The 18,125-nt window shown below is 55.4% G+C and overlaps 1 protein-coding gene across 1 annotated transcript in view; it reads left to right on the forward strand.

Annotated features, from left to right (window-relative positions):
- Window positions 1-17,354, forward strand: part of LOC140697805 (uncharacterized) — a 70,418-nt gene extending 53,064 nt beyond the window's left edge. Inside the window, exons 57-79 of the mRNA XM_072966272.1 lie at window positions 43-181; window positions 638-696; window positions 1,598-1,736; window positions 2,193-2,251; window positions 3,153-3,291; window positions 3,748-3,806; window positions 4,708-4,846; window positions 5,301-5,359; window positions 6,261-6,399; window positions 6,852-6,910; window positions 7,812-7,950; window positions 8,409-8,467; window positions 9,369-9,507; window positions 9,964-10,022; window positions 10,924-11,062; window positions 11,519-11,577; window positions 12,479-12,617; window positions 13,074-13,132; window positions 14,034-14,172; window positions 14,627-14,685; window positions 15,585-15,723; window positions 16,146-16,192; window positions 17,083-17,354. Coding sequence (XP_072822373.1) covers window positions 43-181; window positions 638-696; window positions 1,598-1,736; window positions 2,193-2,251; window positions 3,153-3,291; window positions 3,748-3,806; window positions 4,708-4,846; window positions 5,301-5,359; window positions 6,261-6,399; window positions 6,852-6,910; window positions 7,812-7,950; window positions 8,409-8,467; window positions 9,369-9,507; window positions 9,964-10,022; window positions 10,924-11,062; window positions 11,519-11,577; window positions 12,479-12,617; window positions 13,074-13,132; window positions 14,034-14,172; window positions 14,627-14,685; window positions 15,585-15,723; window positions 16,146-16,192; window positions 17,083-17,277 — 2,361 coding nt within the window. The 3' untranslated portion in view covers window positions 17,278-17,354. The remainder of the gene's footprint in view (window positions 1-42; window positions 182-637; window positions 697-1,597; window positions 1,737-2,192; window positions 2,252-3,152; window positions 3,292-3,747; window positions 3,807-4,707; window positions 4,847-5,300; window positions 5,360-6,260; window positions 6,400-6,851; window positions 6,911-7,811; window positions 7,951-8,408; window positions 8,468-9,368; window positions 9,508-9,963; window positions 10,023-10,923; window positions 11,063-11,518; window positions 11,578-12,478; window positions 12,618-13,073; window positions 13,133-14,033; window positions 14,173-14,626; window positions 14,686-15,584; window positions 15,724-16,145; window positions 16,193-17,082) is intronic.
- Window positions 17,355-18,125: the final 771 nt, after the last annotated feature.

Raw genomic sequence — 18,125 nt, forward strand, 5'->3', positions numbered from 1 at the left:
TCTCAAGGTGGGTTGTGGGGTTCCTTTGCTTTGTTTTCACAGGAAGGGGTGCCCGAGCCCAAAGCAGAACGGGACGGCACCCGTGCTGAGACACTCGTCGCTGACGAAGGCGCTCCAGACGAGACAACCGAAGACGAGACCCTGCCGTCTGTGCTTGCGGCAGAGCAACCTGATGAGTCCGGTAGGTTGGTGAACATCCACGGAGGTTGACTGTTCTCCTGTGTGTGCTTGAAGGCTACTGTGGGGCGGGGAAGGGTGTAGCTGATGGGTAGATGGGTGGCATGCTTCGGATGCAGGAGTTCCTGGGTCCCATGGCCAGGACCTCCTTTCAAAGGAAGAAGCCAAATGGCGATCTAAGATACCTCAAGGCTGTAGGTCCACATACCCCATGCAGTACTCCCGTCTTGTTTTCCTTCTGCCCACTGTCTCCACACATACCCCTAACACAAGCAGGCCTTCCCTCAAGAAACTGCCTCAGTCCTCTGAAATGCTCTTGGGCCACGTTAGTTTACGGAAAGCTTCTTGGGTGGAGTTAGGCTTCACGGGTTTGTGTGTGTGTGTGTGTGTGTGTGTGTGCGTGGAGGTCAAAGTGGTCAGTGATGTCTCTGAATAATCTTTGTGTGACTGCACCCTCTAGGTGAAGAGTCACCTTTCCCCTCGGGACCGGAGGAGGACGCACGCACCCCTGGCGAGGAGGTACCATCTCGTTTTCTTGACTTACGTCGTCTTGTAGCACCTAGCCGTCGAGGGTCCCTAGTGCACATGAGCGGATGGATGCATCGCCCCTGCGTCCCGACGTTTGCGTTTCCCCGTCGCGGTTCTTGACTCCCCTTTTGTAATCCAAGCTAACTAAGTCGTTCTGTGCTTTCGGTCTCGCCAGGGCACAGTACACTTGCGTTAGTTCTCCACGCTCCCCTACGGAGAGCGGTGTCTGTGTCTCCATTCTTTGCTTGCACTGCTTTTCCCTGGTAGGTTAGTCCAAGTCACTGCATATAGATAGCTCCCCGTGCCAGTTCGGTCAGGTTTCAGAGGTCTCCCGCTTCGCCTTGTCGTTTTGGCCCTCCTCGGTTTCGATGAGTGGACTGGTGCCTCAGTTTACTGAGTCTTGCCAGTGGGGTCTTCCCATTCCGTTCCCACCCAAGTGTGTTCCCGGTGTTCCGTGTGACTTCCCGTGCCGTTTCCCACCTCGTCCTTTGGCTCAAGCTGCCCCTCCTCGAGTCCCTCAGCCTGCCCCCTCTGCGCTCGGCCTGCCTTTGAAGACACGGTGCGGTCTTCCCAGCGTTCCCCGAGCCGAGCCCTGCCCCAGACTCTTCTGTCCTTTGGGCCCTGCCTGTCCGTTCGCGTCGGCTGTCGATAGGCTGCTGAATGGCCCTTTGCCGTGCTGATGGGTGTTCCCGTGTCCCTGCGTCTGGTAACAACACGGAGCAGAATGTGTCTTTCGTGTGTCTTCCCAGCTGTTGGCCAGGGTGATGCCTGTGGTTTGACACAGGCAGTGACTGGTTGCTGCCTCACCGAACTGACAGACTGAATGGCCAAGTGCAGGAGTCGGATGGTTTCTCAAGGTGGGTTGTGGGGTTCCTTTGCTTTGTTTTCACAGGAAGGGGTGCCCGAGCCCAAAGCAGAACGGGACGGCACCCGTGCTGAGACACTCGTCGCTGACGAAGGCGCTCCAGACGAGACAACCGAAGACGAGACCCTGCCGTCTGTGCTTGCGGCAGAGCAACCTGATGAGTCCGGTAGGTTGGTGAACATCCACGGAGGTTGACTGTTCTCCTGTGTGTGCTTGAAGGCTACTGTGGGGCGGGGAAGGGTGTAGCTGATGGGTAGATGGGTGGCATGCTTCGGATGCAGGAGTTCCTGGGTCCCATGGCCAGGACCTCCTTTCAAAGGAAGAAGCCAAATGGCGATCTAAGATACCTCAAGGCTGTAGGTCCACATACCCCATGCAGTACTCCCGTCTTGTTTTCCTTCTGCCCACTGTCTCCACACATACCCCTAACACAAGCAGGCCTTCCCTCAAGAAACTGCCTCAGTCCTCTGAAATGCTCTTGGGCCACGTTAGTTTACGGAAAGCTTCTTGGGTGGAGTTAGGCTTCACGGGTTTGTGTGTGTGTGTGTGTGTGTGTGTGTGCGTGGAGGTCAAAGTGGTCAGTGATGTCTCTGAATAATCTTTGTGTGACTGCACCCTCTAGGTGAAGAGTCACCTTTCCCCTCGGGACCGGAGGAGGACGCACGCACCCCTGGCGAGGAGGTACCATCTCGTTTTCTTGACTTACGTCGTCTTGTAGCACCTAGCCGTCGAGGGTCCCTAGTGCACATGAGCGGATGGATGCATCGCCCCTGCGTCCCGACGTTTGCGTTTCCCCGTCGCGGTTCTTGACTCCCCTTTTGTAATCCAAGCTAACTAAGTCGTTCTGTGCTTTCGGTCTCGCCAGGGCACAGTACACTTGCGTTAGTTCTCCACGCTCCCCTACGGAGAGCGGTGTCTGTGTCTCCATTCTTTGCTTGCACTGCTTTTCCCTGGTAGGTTAGTCCAAGTCACTGCATATAGATAGCTCCCCGTGCCAGTTCGGTCAGGTTTCAGAGGTCTCCCGCTTCGCCTTGTCGTTTTGGCCCTCCTCGGTTTCGATGAGTGGACTGGTGCCTCAGTTTACTGAGTCTTGCCAGTGGGGTCTTCCCATTCCGTTCCCACCCAAGTGTGTTCCCGGTGTTCCGTGTGACTTCCCGTGCCGTTTCCCACCTCGTCCTTTGGCTCAAGCTGCCCCTCCTCGAGTCCCTCAGCCTGCCCCCTCTGCGCTCGGCCTGCCTTTGAAGACACGGTGCGGTCTTCCCAGCGTTCCCCGAGCCGAGCCCTGCCCCAGACTCTTCTGTCCTTTGGGCCCTGCCTGTCCGTTCGCGTCGGCTGTCGATAGGCTGCTGAATGGCCCTTTGCCGTGCTGATGGGTGTTCCCGTGTCCCTGCGTCTGGTAACAACACGGAGCAGAATGTGTCTTTCGTGTGTCTTCCCAGCTGTTGGCCAGGGTGATGCCTGTGGTTTGACACAGGCAGTGACTGGTTGCTGCCTCACCGAACTGACAGACTGAATGGCCAAGTGCAGGAGTCGGATGGTTTCTCAAGGTGGGTTGTGGGGTTCCTTTGCTTTGTTTTCACAGGAAGGGGTGCCCGAGCCCAAAGCAGAACGGGACGGCACCCGTGCTGAGACACTCGTCGCTGACGAAGGCGCTCCAGACGAGACAACCGAAGACGAGACCCTGCCGTCTGTGCTTGCGGCAGAGCAACCTGATGAGTCCGGTAGGTTGGTGAACATCCACGGAGGTTGACTGTTCTCCTGTGTGTGCTTGAAGGCTACTGTGGGGCGGGGAAGGGTGTAGCTGATGGGTAGATGGGTGGCATGCTTCGGATGCAGGAGTTCCTGGGTCCCATGGCCAGGACCTCCTTTCAAAGGAAGAAGCCAAATGGCGATCTAAGATACCTCAAGGCTGTAGGTCCACATACCCCATGCAGTACTCCCGTCTTGTTTTCCTTCTGCCCACTGTCTCCACACATACCCCTAACACAAGCAGGCCTTCCCTCAAGAAACTGCCTCAGTCCTCTGAAATGCTCTTGGGCCACGTTAGTTTACGGAAAGCTTCTTGGGTGGAGTTAGGCTTCACGGGTTTGTGTGTGTGTGTGTGTGTGTGTGTGTGCGTGGAGGTCAAAGTGGTCAGTGATGTCTCTGAATAATCTTTGTGTGACTGCACCCTCTAGGTGAAGAGTCACCTTTCCCCTCGGGACCGGAGGAGGACGCACGCACCCCTGGCGAGGAGGTACCATCTCGTTTTCTTGACTTACGTCGTCTTGTAGCACCTAGCCGTCGAGGGTCCCTAGTGCACATGAGCGGATGGATGCATCGCCCCTGCGTCCCGACGTTTGCGTTTCCCCGTCGCGGTTCTTGACTCCCCTTTTGTAATCCAAGCTAACTAAGTCATTCTGTGCTTTCGGTCTCACCAGGGCACAGTACACTTGCGTTAGTTCTCCACGCTCCCCTACGGAGAGCGGTGTCTGTGTCTCCATTCTTTGCTTGCACTGCTTTTCCCTGGTAGGTTAGTCCAAGTCACTGCATATAGATAGCTCCCCGTGCCAGTTCGGTCAGGTTTCAGAGGTCTCCCGCTTCGCCTTGTCGTTTTGGCCCTCCTCGGTTTCGATGAGTGGACTGGTGCCTCAGTTTACTGAGTCTTGCCAGTGGGGTCTTCCCATTCCGTTCCCACCCAAGTGTGTTCCCGGTGTTCCGTGTGACTTCCCGTGCCGTTTCCCACCTCGTCCTTTGGCTCAAGCTGCCCCTCCTCGAGTCCCTCAGCCTGCCCCCTCTGCGCTCGGCCTGCCTTTGAAGACACGGTGCGGTCTTCCCAGCGTTCCCCGAGCCGAGCCCTGCCCCAGACTCTTCTGTCCTTTGGGCCCTGCCTGTCCGTTCGCGTCGGCTGTCGATAGGCTGCTGAATGGCCCTTTGCCGTGCTGATGGGTGTTCCCGTGTCCCTGCGTCTGGTAACAACACGGAGCAGAATGTGTCTTTCGTGTGTCTTCCCAGCTGTTGGCCAGGGTGATGCCTGTGGTTTGACACAGGCAGTGACTGGTTGCTGCCTCACCGAACTGACAGACTGAATGGCCAAGTGCAGGAGTCGGATGGTTTCTCAAGGTGGGTTGTGGGGTTCCTTTGCTTTGTTTTCACAGGAAGGGGTGCCCGAGCCCAAAGCAGAACGGGACGGCACCCGTGCTGAGACACTCGTCGCTGACGAAGGCGCTCCAGACGAGACAACCGAAGACGAGACCCTGCCGTCTGTGCTTGCGGCAGAGCAACCTGATGAGTCCGGTAGGTTGGTGAACATCCACGGAGGTTGACTGTTCTCCTGTGTGTGCTTGAAGGCTACTGTGGGGCGGGGAAGGGTGTAGCTGATGGGTAGATGGGTGGCATGCTTCGGATGCAGGAGTTCCTGGGTCCCATGGCCAGGACCTCCTTTCAAAGGAAGAAGCCAAATGGCGATCTAAGATACCTCAAGGCTGTAGGTCCACATACCCCATGCAGTACTCCCGTCTTGTTTTCCTTCTGCCCACTGTCTCCACACATACCCCTAACACAAGCAGGCCTTCCCTCAAGAAACTGCCTCAGTCCTCTGAAATGCTCTTGGGCCACGTTAGTTTACGGAAAGCTTCTTGGGTGGAGTTAGGCTTCACGGGTTTGTGTGTGTGTGTGTGTGTGTGTGTGCGTGGAGGTCAAAGTGGTCAGTGATGTCTCTGAATAATCTTTGTGTGACTGCACCCTCTAGGTGAAGAGTCACCTTTCCCCTCGGGACCGGAGGAGGACGCACGCACCCCTGGCGAGGAGGTACCATCTCGTTTTCTTGACTTACGTCGTCTTGTAGCACCTAGCCGTCGAGGGTCCCTAGTGCACATGAGCGGATGGATGCATCGCCCCTGCGTCCCGACGTTTGCGTTTCCCCGTCGCGGTTCTTGACTCCCCTTTTGTAATCCAAGCTAACTAAGTCATTCTGTGCTTTCGGTCTCACCAGGGCACAGTACACTTGCGTTAGTTCTCCACGCTCCCCTACGGAGAGCGGTGTCTGTGTCTCCATTCTTTGCTTGCACTGCTTTTCCCTGGTAGGTTAGTCCAAGTCACTGCATATAGATAGCTCCCCGTGCCAGTTCGGTCAGGTTTCAGAGGTCTCCCGCTTCGCCTTGTCGTTTTGGCCCTCCTCGGTTTCGATGAGTGGACTGGTGCCTCAGTTTACTGAGTCTTGCCAGTGGGGTCTTCCCATTCCGTTCCCACCCAAGTGTGTTCCCGGTGTTCCGTGTGACTTCCCGTGCCGTTTCCCACCTCGTCCTTTGGCTCAAGCTGCCCCTCCTCGAGTCCCTCAGCCTGCCCCCTCTGCGCTCGGCCTGCCTTTGAAGACACGGTGCGGTCTTCCCAGCGTTCCCCGAGCCGAGCCCTGCCCCAGACTCTTCTGTCCTTTGGGCCCTGCCTGTCCGTTCGCGTCGGCTGTCGATAGGCTGCTGAATGGCCCTTTGCCGTGCTGATGGGTGTTCCCGTGTCCCTGCGTCTGGTAACAACACGGAGCAGAATGTGTCTTTCGTGTGTCTTCCCAGCTGTTGGCCAGGGTGATGCCTGTGGTTTGACACAGGCAGTGACTGGTTGCTGCCTCACCGAACTGACAGACTGAATGGCCAAGTGCAGGAGTCGGATGGTTTCTCAAGGTGGGTTGTGGGGTTCCTTTGCTTTGTTTTCACAGGAAGGGGTGCCCGAGCCCAAAGCAGAACGGGACGGCACCCGTGCTGAGACACTCGTCGCTGACGAAGGCGCTCCAGACGAGACAACCGAAGACGAGACCCTGCCGTCTGTGCTTGCGGCAGAGCAACCTGATGAGTCCGGTAGGTTGGTGAACATCCACGGAGGTTGACTGTTCTCCTGTGTGTGCTTGAAGGCTACTGTGGGGCGGGGAAGGGTGTAGCTGATGGGTAGATGGGTGGCATGCTTCGGATGCAGGAGTTCCTGGGTCCCATGGCCAGGACCTCCTTTCAAAGGAAGAAGCCAAATGGCGATCTAAGATACCTCAAGGCTGTAGGTCCACATACCCCATGCAGTACTCCCGTCTTGTTTTCCTTCTGCCCACTGTCTCCACACATACCCCTAACACAAGCAGGCCTTCCCTCAAGAAACTGCCTCAGTCCTCTGAAATGCTCTTGGGCCACGTTAGTTTACGGAAAGCTTCTTGGGTGGAGTTAGGCTTCACGGGTTTGTGTGTGTGTGTGTGTGTGTGTGCGTGGAGGTCAAAGTGGTCAGTGATGTCTCTGAATAATCTTTGTGTGACTGCACCCTCTAGGTGAAGAGTCACCTTTCCCCTCGGGACCGGAGGAGGACGCACGCACCCCTGGCGAGGAGGTACCATCTCGTTTTCTTGACTTACGTCGTCTTGTAGCACCTAGCCGTCGAGGGTCCCTAGTGCACATGAGCGGATGGATGCATCGCCCCTGCGTCCCGACGTTTGCGTTTCCCCGTCGCGGTTCTTGACTCCCCTTTTGTAATCCAAGCTAACTAAGTCATTCTGTGCTTTCGGTCTCACCAGGGCACAGTACACTTGCGTTAGTTCTCCACGCTCCCCTACGGAGAGCGGTGTCTGTGTCTCCATTCTTTGCTTGCACTGCTTTTCCCTGGTAGGTTAGTCCAAGTCACTGCATATAGATAGCTCCCCGTGCCAGTTCGGTCAGGTTTCAGAGGTCTCCCGCTTCGCCTTGTCGTTTTGGCCCTCCTCGGTTTCGATGAGTGGACTGGTGCCTCAGTTTACTGAGTCTTGCCAGTGGGGTCTTCCCATTCCGTTCCCACCCAAGTGTGTTCCCGGTGTTCCGTGTGACTTCCCGTGCCGTTTCCCACCTCGTCCTTTGGCTCAAGCTGCCCCTCCTCGAGTCCCTCAGCCTGCCCCCTCTGCGCTCGGCCTGCCTTTGAAGACACGGTGCGGTCTTCCCAGCGTTCCCCGAGCCGAGCCCTGCCCCAGACTCTTCTGTCCTTTGGGCCCTGCCTGTCCGTTCGCGTCGGCTGTCGATAGGCTGCTGAATGGCCCTTTGCCGTGCTGATGGGTGTTCCCGTGTCCCTGCGTCTGGTAACAACACGGAGCAGAATGTGTCTTTCGTGTGTCTTCCCAGCTGTTGGCCAGGGTGATGCCTGTGGTTTGACACAGGCAGTGACTGGTTGCTGCCTCACCGAACTGACAGACTGAATGGCCAAGTGCAGGAGTCGGATGGTTTCTCAAGGTGGGTTGTGGGGTTCCTTTGCTTTGTTTTCACAGGAAGGGGTGCCCGAGCCCAAAGCAGAACGGGACGGCACCCGTGCTGAGACACTCGTCGCTGACGAAGGCGCTCCAGACGAGACAACCGAAGACGAGACCCTGCCGTCTGTGCTTGCGGCAGAGCAACCTGATGAGTCCGGTAGGTTGGTGAACATCCACGGAGGTTGACTGTTCTCCTGTGTGTGCTTGAAGGCTACTGTGGGGCGGGGAAGGGTGTAGCTGATGGGTAGATGGGTGGCATGCTTCGGATGCAGGAGTTCCTGGGTCCCATGGCCAGGACCTCCTTTCAAAGGAAGAAGCCAAATGGCGATCTAAGATACCTCAAGGCTGTAGGTCCACATACCCCATGCAGTACTCCCGTCTTGTTTTCCTTCTGCCCACTGTCTCCACACATACCCCTAACACAAGCAGGCCTTCCCTCAAGAAACTGCCTCAGTCCTCTGAAATGCTCTTGGGCCACGTTAGTTTACGGAAAGCTTCTTGGGTGGAGTTAGGCTTCACGGGTTTGTGTGTGTGTGTGTGTGTGTGTGTGTGTGCGTGGAGGTCAAAGTGGTCAGTGATGTCTCTGAATAATCTTTGTGTGACTGCACCCTCTAGGTGAAGAGTCACCTTTCCCCTCGGGACCGGAGGAGGACGCACGCACCCCTGGCGAGGAGGTACCATCTCGTTTTCTTGACTTACGTCGTCTTGTAGCACCTAGCCGTCGAGGGTCCCTAGTGCACATGAGCGGATGGATGCATCGCCCCTGCGTCCCGACGTTTGCGTTTCCCCGTCGCGGTTCTTGACTCCCCTTTTGTAATCCAAGCTAACTAAGTCGTTCTGTGCTTTCGGTCTCGCCAGGGCACAGTACACTTGCGTTAGTTCTCCACGCTCCCCTACGGAGAGCGGTGTCTGTGTCTCCATTCTTTGCTTGCACTGCTTTTCCCTGGTAGGTTAGTCCAAGTCACTGCATATAGATAGCTCCCCGTGCCAGTTCGGTCAGGTTTCAGAGGTCTCCCGCTTCGCCTTGTCGTTTTGGCCCTCCTCGGTTTCGATGAGTGGACTGGTGCCTCAGTTTACTGAGTCTTGCCAGTGGGGTCTTCCCATTCCGTTCCCACCCAAGTGTGTTCCCGGTGTTCCGTGTGACTTCCCGTGCCGTTTCCCACCTCGTCCTTTGGCTCAAGCTGCCCCTCCTCGAGTCCCTCAGCCTGCCCCCTCTGCGCTCGGCCTGCCTTTGAAGACACGGTGCGGTCTTCCCAGCGTTCCCCGAGCCGAGCCCTGCCCCAGACTCTTCTGTCCTTTGGGCCCTGCCTGTCCGTTCGCGTCGGCTGTCGATAGGCTGCTGAATGGCCCTTTGCCGTGCTGATGGGTGTTCCCGTGTCCCTGCGTCTGGTAACAACACGGAGCAGAATGTGTCTTTCGTGTGTCTTCCCAGCTGTTGGCCAGGGTGATGCCTGTGGTTTGACACAGGCAGTGACTGGTTGCTGCCTCACCGAACTGACAGACTGAATGGCCAAGTGCAGGAGTCGGATGGTTTCTCAAGGTGGGTTGTGGGGTTCCTTTGCTTTGTTTTCACAGGAAGGGGTGCCCGAGCCCAAAGCAGAACGGGACGGCACCCGTGCTGAGACACTCGTCGCTGACGAAGGCGCTCCAGACGAGACAACCGAAGACGAGACCCTGCCGTCTGTGCTTGCGGCAGAGCAACCTGATGAGTCCGGTAGGTTGGTGAACATCCACGGAGGTTGACTGTTCTCCTGTGTGTGCTTGAAGGCTACTGTGGGGCGGGGAAGGGTGTAGCTGATGGGTAGATGGGTGGCATGCTTCGGATGCAGGAGTTCCTGGGTCCCATGGCCAGGACCTCCTTTCAAAGGAAGAAGCCAAATGGCGATCTAAGATACCTCAAGGCTGTAGGTCCACATACCCCATGCAGTACTCCCGTCTTGTTTTCCTTCTGCCCACTGTCTCCACACATACCCCTAACACAAGCAGGCCTTCCCTCAAGAAACTGCCTCAGTCCTCTGAAATGCTCTTGGGCCACGTTAGTTTACGGAAAGCTTCTTGGGTGGAGTTAGGCTTCACGGGTTTGTGTGTGTGTGTGTGTGTGTGTGTGTGCGTGGAGGTCAAAGTGGTCAGTGATGTCTCTGAATAATCTTTGTGTGACTGCACCCTCTAGGTGAAGAGTCACCTTTCCCCTCGGGACCGGAGGAGGACGCACGCACCCCTGGCGAGGAGGTACCATCTCGTTTTCTTGACTTACGTCGTCTTGTAGCACCTAGCCGTCGAGGGTCCCTAGTGCACATGAGCGGATGGATGCATCGCCCCTGCGTCCCGACGTTTGCGTTTCCCCGTCGCGGTTCTTGACTCCCCTTTTGTAATCCAAGCTAACTAAGTCGTTCTGTGCTTTCGGTCTCGCCAGGGCACAGTACACTTGCGTTAGTTCTCCACGCTCCCCTACGGAGAGCGGTGTCTGTGTCTCCATTCTTTGCTTGCACTGCTTTTCCCTGGTAGGTTAGTCCAAGTCACTGCATATAGATAGCTCCCCGTGCCAGTTCGGTCAGGTTTCAGAGGTCTCCCGCTTCGCCTTGTCGTTTTGGCCCTCCTCGGTTTCGATGAGTGGACTGGTGCCTCAGTTTACTGAGTCTTGCCAGTGGGGTCTTCCCATTCCGTTCCCACCCAAGTGTGTTCCCGGTGTTCCGTGTGACTTCCCGTGCCGTTTCCCACCTCGTCCTTTGGCTCAAGCTGCCCCTCCTCGAGTCCCTCAGCCTGCCCCCTCTGCGCTCGGCCTGCCTTTGAAGACACGGTGCGGTCTTCCCAGCGTTCCCCGAGCCGAGCCCTGCCCCAGACTCTTCTGTCCTTTGGGCCCTGCCTGTCCGTTCGCGTCGGCTGTCGATAGGCTGCTGAATGGCCCTTTGCCGTGCTGATGGGTGTTCCCGTGTCCCTGCGTCTGGTAACAACACGGAGCAGAATGTGTCTTTCGTGTGTCTTCCCAGCTGTTGGCCAGGGTGATGCCTGTGGTTTGACACAGGCAGTGACTGGTTGCTGCCTCACCGAACTGACAGACTGAATGGCCAAGTGCAGGAGTCGGATGGTTTCTCAAGGTGGGTTGTGGGGTTCCTTTGCTTTGTTTTCACAGGAAGGGGTGCCCGAGCCCAAAGCAGAACGGGACGGCACCCGTGCTGAGACACTCGTCGCTGACGAAGGCGCTCCAGACGAGACAACCGAAGACGAGACCCTGCCGTCTGTGCTTGCGGCAGAGCAACCTGATGAGTCCGGTAGGTTGGTGAACATCCACGGAGGTTGACTGTTCTCCTGTGTGTGCTTGAAGGCTACTGTGGGGCGGGGAAGGGTGTAGCTGATGGGTAGATGGGTGGCATGCTTCGGATGCAGGAGTTCCTGGGTCCCATGGCCAGGACCTCCTTTCAAAGGAAGAAGCCAAATGGCGATCTAAGATACCTCAAGGCTGTAGGTCCACATACCCCATGCAGTACTCCCGTCTTGTTTTCCTTCTGCCCACTGTCTCCACACATACCCCTAACACAAGCAGGCCTTCCCTCAAGAAACTGCCTCAGTCCTCTGAAATGCTCTTGGGCCACGTTAGTTTACGGAAAGCTTCTTGGGTGGAGTTAGGCTTCACGGGTTTGTGTGTGTGTGTGTGTGTGTGTGTGTGCGTGGAGGTCAAAGTGGTCAGTGATGTCTCTGAATAATCTTTGTGTGACTGCACCCTCTAGGTGAAGAGTCACCTTTCCCCTCGGGACCGGAGGAGGACGCACGCACCCCTGGCGAGGAGGTACCATCTCGTTTTCTTGACTTACGTCGTCTTGTAGCACCTAGCCGTCGAGGGTCCCTAGTGCACATGAGCGGATGGATGCATCGCCCCTGCGTCCCGACGTTTGCGTTTCCCCGTCGCGGTTCTTGACTCCCCTTTTGTAATCCAAGCTAACTAAGTCGTTCTGTGCTTTCGGTCTCGCCAGGGCACAGTACACTTGCGTTAGTTCTCCACGCTCCCCTACGGAGAGCGGTGTCTGTGTCTCCATTCTTTGCTTGCACTGCTTTTCCCTGGTAGGTTAGTCCAAGTCACTGCATATAGATAGCTCCCCGTGCCAGTTCGGTCAGGTTTCAGAGGTCTCCCGCTTCGCCTTGTCGTTTTGGCCCTCCTCGGTTTCGATGAGTGGACTGGTGCCTCAGTTTACTGAGTCTTGCCAGTGGGGTCTTCCCATTCCGTTCCCACCCAAGTGTGTTCCCGGTGTTCCGTGTGACTTCCCGTGCCGTTTCCCACCTCGTCCTTTGGCTCAAGCTGCCCCTCCTCGAGTCCCTCAGCCTGCCCCCTCTGCGCTCGGCCTGCCTTTGAAGACACGGTGCGGTCTTCCCAGCGTTCCCCGAGCCGAGCCCTGCCCCAGACTCTTCTGTCCTTTGGGCCCTGCCTGTCCGTTCGCGTCGGCTGTCGATAGGCTGCTGAATGGCCCTTTGCCGTGCTGATGGGTGTTCCCGTGTCCCTGCGTCTGGTAACAACACGGAGCAGAATGTGTCTTTCGTGTGTCTTCCCAGCTGTTGGCCAGGGTGATGCCTGTGGTTTGACACAGGCAGTGACTGGTTGCTGCCTCACCGAACTGACAGACTGAATGGCCAAGTGCAGGAGTCGGATGGTTTCTCAAGGTGGGTTGTGGGGTTCCTTTGCTTTGTTTTCACAGGAAGGGGTGCCCGAGCCCAAAGCAGAACGGGACGGCACCCGTGCTGAGACACTCGTCGCTGACGAAGGCGCTCCAGACGAGACAACCGAAGACGAGACCCTGCCGTCTGTGCTTGCGGCAGAGCAACCTGATGAGTCCGGTAGGTTGGTGAACATCCACGGAGGTTGACTGTTCTCCTGTGTGTGCTTGAAGGCTACTGTGGGGCGGGGAAGGGTGTAGCTGATGGGTAGATGGGTGGCATGCTTCGGATGCAGGAGTTCCTGGGTCCCATGGCCAGGACCTCCTTTCAAAGGAAGAAGCCAAATGGCGATCTAAGATACCTCAAGGCTGTAGGTCCACATACCCCATGCAGTACTCCCGTCTTGTTTTCCTTCTGCCCACTGTCTCCACACATACCCCTAACACAAGCAGGCCTTCCCTCAAGAAACTGCCTCAGTCCTCTGAAATGCTCTTGGGCCACGTTAGTTTACGGAAAGCTTCTTGGGTGGAGTTAGGCTTCACGGGTTTGTGTGTGTGTGTGTGTGTGTGTGTGTGCGTGGAGGTCAAAGTGGTCAGTGATGTCTCTGAATAATCTTTGTGTGACTGCACCCTCTAGGTGAAGAGTCACCTTTCCCCTCGGGACCGGAGGAGGACGCACGCACCCCTGGCGAGGAGGTACCATCTCGTTTTCTTGACTTACGTCGTCTTGTAGCACCTAGCCGTCGAGGGTCCCTAGTGCACATGAGCGGATGGATGCATCGCCCCTGCGTCCCGACGTTTGCGTTTCCCCGTCGCGGTTCTTGACTCCCCTTTTGTAATCCAAGCTAACTAAGTCATTCTGTGCTTTCGGTCTCACCAGGGCACAGTACACTTGCGTTAGTTCTCCACGCTCCCCTACGGAGAGCGGTGTCTGTGTCTCCATTCTTTGCTTGCACTGCTTTTCCCTGGTAGGTTAGTCCAAGTCACTGCATATAGATAGCTCCCCGTGCCAGTTCGGTCAGGTTTCAGAGGTCTCCCGCTTCGCCTTGTCGTTTTGGCCCTCCTCGGTTTCGATGAGTGGACTGGTGCCTCAGTTTACTGAGTCTTGCCAGTGGGGTCTTCCCATTCCGTTCCCACCCAAGTGTGTTCCCGGTGTTCCGTGTGACTTCCCGTGCCGTTTCCCACCTCGTCCTTTGGCTCAAGCTGCCCCTCCTCGAGTCCCTCAGCCTGCCCCCTCTGCGCTCGGCCTGCCTTTGAAGACACGGTGCGGTCTTCCCAGCGTTCCCCGAGCCGAGCCCTGCCCCAGACTCTTCTGTCCTTTGGGCCCTGCCTGTCCGTTCGCGTCGGCTGTCGATAGGCTGCTGAATGGCCCTTTGCCGTGCTGATGGGTGTTCCCGTGTCCCTGCGTCTGGTAACAACACGGAGCAGAATGTGTCTTTCGTGTGTCTTCCCAGCTGTTGGCCAGGGTGATGCCTGTGGTTTGACACAGGCAGTGACTGGTTGCTGCCTCACCGAACTGACAGACTGAATGGCCAAGTGCAGGAGTCGGATGGTTTCTCAAGGTGGGTTGTGGGGTTCCTTTGCTTTGTTTTCACAGGAAGGGGTGCCCGAGCCCAAAGCAGAACGGGACGGCACCCGTGCTGAGACACTCGTCGCTGACGAAGGCGCTCCAGACGAGACAACCGAAGACGAGACCCTGCCGTCTGTGCTTGCGGCAGAGCAACCTGATGAGTCCGGTAGGTTGGTGAACATCCACGGAGGTTGACTGTTCTCCTGTGTGTGCTTGAAGGCTACTGTGGGGCGGGGAAGGGTGTAGCTGATGGGTAGATGGGTGGCATGCTTCGGATGCAGGAGTTCCTGGGTCCCATGGCCAGGACCTCCTTTCAAAGGAAGAAGCCAAATGGCGATCTAAGATACCTCAAGGCTGTAGGTCCACATACCCCATGCAGTACTCCCGTCTTGTTTTCCTTCTGCCCACTGTCTCCACACATACCCCTAACACAAGCAGGCCTTCCCTCAAGAAACTGCCTCAGTCCTCTGAAATGCTCTTGGGCCACGTTAGTTTACGGAAAGCTTCTTGGGTGGAGTTAGGCTTCACGGGTTTGTGTGTGTGTGTGTGTGTGTGTGTGCGTGGAGGTCAAAGTGGTCAGTGATGTCTCTGAATAATCTTTGTGTGACTGCACCCTCTAGGTGAAGAGTCACCTTTCCCCTCGGGACCGGAGGAGGACGCACGCACCCCTGGCGAGGAGGTACCATCTCGTTTTCTTGACTTACGTCGTCTTGTAGCACCTAGCCGTCGAGGGTCCCTAGTGCACATGAGCGGATGGATGCATCGCCCCTGCGTCCCGACGTTTGCGTTTCCCCGTCGCGGTTCTTGACTCCCCTTTTGTAATCCAAGCTAACTAAGTCATTCTGTGCTTTCGGTCTCACCAGGGCACAGTACACTTGTGTTAGTTCTCCACGCTCCCCTACGGAGAGCGGTGTCTGTGTCTCCATTCTTTGCTTGCACTGCTTTTCCCTGGTAGGTTAGTCCAAGTCACTGCATATAGATAGCTCCCCGTGCCAGTTCGGTCAGGTTTCAGAGGTCTCCCGCTTCGCCTTGTCGTTTTGGCCCTCCTCGGTTTCGATGAGTGGACTGGTGCCTCAGTTTACTGAGTCTTGCCAGTGGGGTCTTCCCATTCCGTTCCCACCCAAGTGTGTTCCCGGTGTTCCGTGTGACTTCCCGTGCCGTTTCCCACCTCGTCCTTTGGCTCAAGCTGCCCCTCCTCGAGTCCCTCAGCCTGCCCCCTCTGCGCTCGGCCTGCCTTTGAAGACACGGTGCGGTCTTCCCAGCGTTCCCCGAGCCGAGCCCTGCCCCAGACTCTTCTGTCCTTTGGGTCCTGCCTGTCCGTTCGCGTCGGCTGTAGATACGCTGCTGAGTGCCCCTTAGCCTTGCTGATGGGTGTACACGGTTCCCTGCCTCCGGTAACAGTACAGGGCAGGATCTGTCCTTCGTGTGTATTCCCAGCTTTTGCCAGGAGAATGCCTGTGACTTGATAGACACCTTAGATAGCTGCTGCCTTGTTGACTGATAGACTGAATGGCCCTGTGCATGAGTAGGATGGTTTATTCAGGTGGGTTTTTGGGTTCTTCCGCTTTGTTTTTACAGGAAGGGGTGCCCGAGCCAGAAACCGAACAGGAAGACACCCGTCCTGAGACGAGCATAGTTGACGAAGTTGCTCTGGAGGAGCCAGCCGAGGACAAGACATTGAGGTCTGTGCTCACAGCAGACCAGCCTGACATGTCCGGTAAGTCGGCAAACATCCCTGGAGGTTGAGTTTTCTGCCGTCTTTGCTTAAACGCCACTGTGGGGCCAGGGAAGGGGTTAGCTTGTGGGTAGATGGAAGGCATGCTTCGGTCACAGGTGTTCCTGGGCTCCATCGCCAGGACCTCCGTCAAAGCAAAGAAGCTACGTGCGAACCTAAAGTACCTCAAGACTGTAGGTCCAGATACCACCTTCAGTACTGCTTGCTTTCCTTTTCCCCACTGTCCCCCACACATCCCAAACACTACCAGGTTTTCCCTCAAGAAAATTCTTGAGTCCTCTGAAGTTCCTTTGGGCCACGTTAGTTTACAGAAATATTCTTGAATGGGGTTAGACTTCTCGGGTTTGGGTACAATTCAAAGTGGTCAGTGTTGTCGCTAACATTTGTGTGTCTGCACCCTGTAGGTGACACATCAGGACAAGAGGAAGACGCGGAGTCCACTGACGAGGAGGTACCGTCTCCTTTGGCTGTTTTTTTTTCTTCTTTTACTACCTAACCGTCGAGGGTCGTTGATATGTAAGCGGATGGATATGTCACCCCTGCGTCCTGACGTTTGCATTTTCCCATTACCGTTCTTGCCTAATATTTTGTAATCCACAACTGCTTAAGTCATTCTGTGCTTTCGGTCCCGCGAGCACACAGTACACTTGTGTGAGTTTTCCACGCTCACCTACGCAAAGCGGTGTCTGTATCTGAGGTCTTTTCCTCCAGTACTTTTCCTCAGCCGGTTAGGCCAAGTGACTGAATGTAGACGGTTCCCTGTGCGAGTTCGGTGAGGTTTAAGATGTCTCCTGTTTTGTCTTGTGTTTTCGGCACTCCTCGTTTTGGATGAGTCGACTGTTGTCTCTTACCGAAGCTTGCCAGTGGGGCCTTCCCGTTCCCTTCCCGCTCGGTGTGTTCAGGATTTCCGTGTGACTTCTCATGCCGTTTCCCACCTCGTCCTTCGGCTCAAGCTGCCCTTCCTGGAATCCCTCACCCTGTCCCCTGTGCGCTCGGCCTGTCTTCGAAGACATTGCCTGGACTTACCAGCGTTCCCCAAGCCGGGACCCGCCCCAAAGTCTTCTCTCCTTTGTGCCCTGCCTGTCCTTTCCCTTCGGCTGTAGAGCTGCTGAATGGTCCTTTTGTGTGCTGATTGGTGTTCACGGGTCCCTGCCTCTGGTAACAGTAAAGGGCAGGATCTGTCCTTCGTGTGTATTCCCAGCTTTTACCAGGATAATGCGTGTGAATTGATAGACACCTTACATAGCTCCTGCCTCGCTGACTGATAGACTGAATGGCCCCGTGCATGAGTAGGATGGTTCCTCAGGGTTGGGCTTGTGTCATTATCTTGTGTTTTTACAGGAAGTTTCAACGCAGCGGAAAAATGCAGTAGAATATGTTACTCAATCCCTTGAAGATGCTCCTGAGGATCCAATTGTGCAGGAGGAAATCGCATTTTATGAAGGAATTTTAATGTTTATATTACTGTTCTCCAGCGTCGTTTTGATTTTTATTGTATTATATAAACCAACCATTGATGAGTTGTGGCGGGTGTAAATGGTATATCCTGCGTTGTATCCATTTCTCAATTGTTTCCCCCTCGATTCATTAAACCCGTCTTTCTGGCTCAAAAATGTGTGATTTGTATTTGTATAGATTCTGTTTGGATTCTTAACCTATGTTTTCTCTTATTTCAGAAGTATTTGTCATACTGTTTCGATGGTTTTTTTTTTAATAAATGGATGTTTTAATTTTTACAGTGATTCCGGCAAAAATATTTGCTTAAAAGGAATAGTGTTTTTGTTTTTGTTATTTTTTCTATTTTCATCTCTTGAAATTTAAAACATGTGCTTGCTTCCTTTGAAATTTTATGTTTTCAAGTACAGCTGCAGGGACATTTCAGGAGAATGAACCCTATGGTAAGCAATATGAGATATGTTACGTTCTTATAGCATCAGTTGACGCAGTCGTGCTCTATTCAGGGCCAACCCTGATGATAGGAATGGATTCTATTCCTCAAACTACGTGAGCAGTATGCACTGTTTCCTGTTTTAAAATGTATCTACCCACCCCATCCCGCATCTCAAGTGTTTTCTCACCCTTTATGCGCTGTTGTTTACTCAGTTGAATTGTCCTTGGGGCCGCACTGCAGATTTCCAGGGGCCTTTCTGTGGTCCGCTCCCTCCTCACCAGCCCTCTCTCGTCTCATCTCTTATCTGTGTTGGTTTCGTCTGACTCTCTGCTTCGTCACCTCGAGTGAGGGCGTCTGGTGGACCCTCCTACCTCTGTTCCCTGTCCCTGTGTCACAGCCTTGATATTCTCCCAAGGCCGTGCACTGGGGCATCCACTAGACTCACTTCATGTGTGTTTAGGGATCACTGTCCTTCAGTGCCTGAAGTCCTGTG

Source organism: Vicugna pacos, chromosome 8, assembly GCF_048564905.1.
Source record: "Vicugna pacos chromosome 8, VicPac4, whole genome shotgun sequence".
NCBI lineage: Eukaryota > Metazoa > Chordata > Mammalia > Artiodactyla > Camelidae > Vicugna > Vicugna pacos.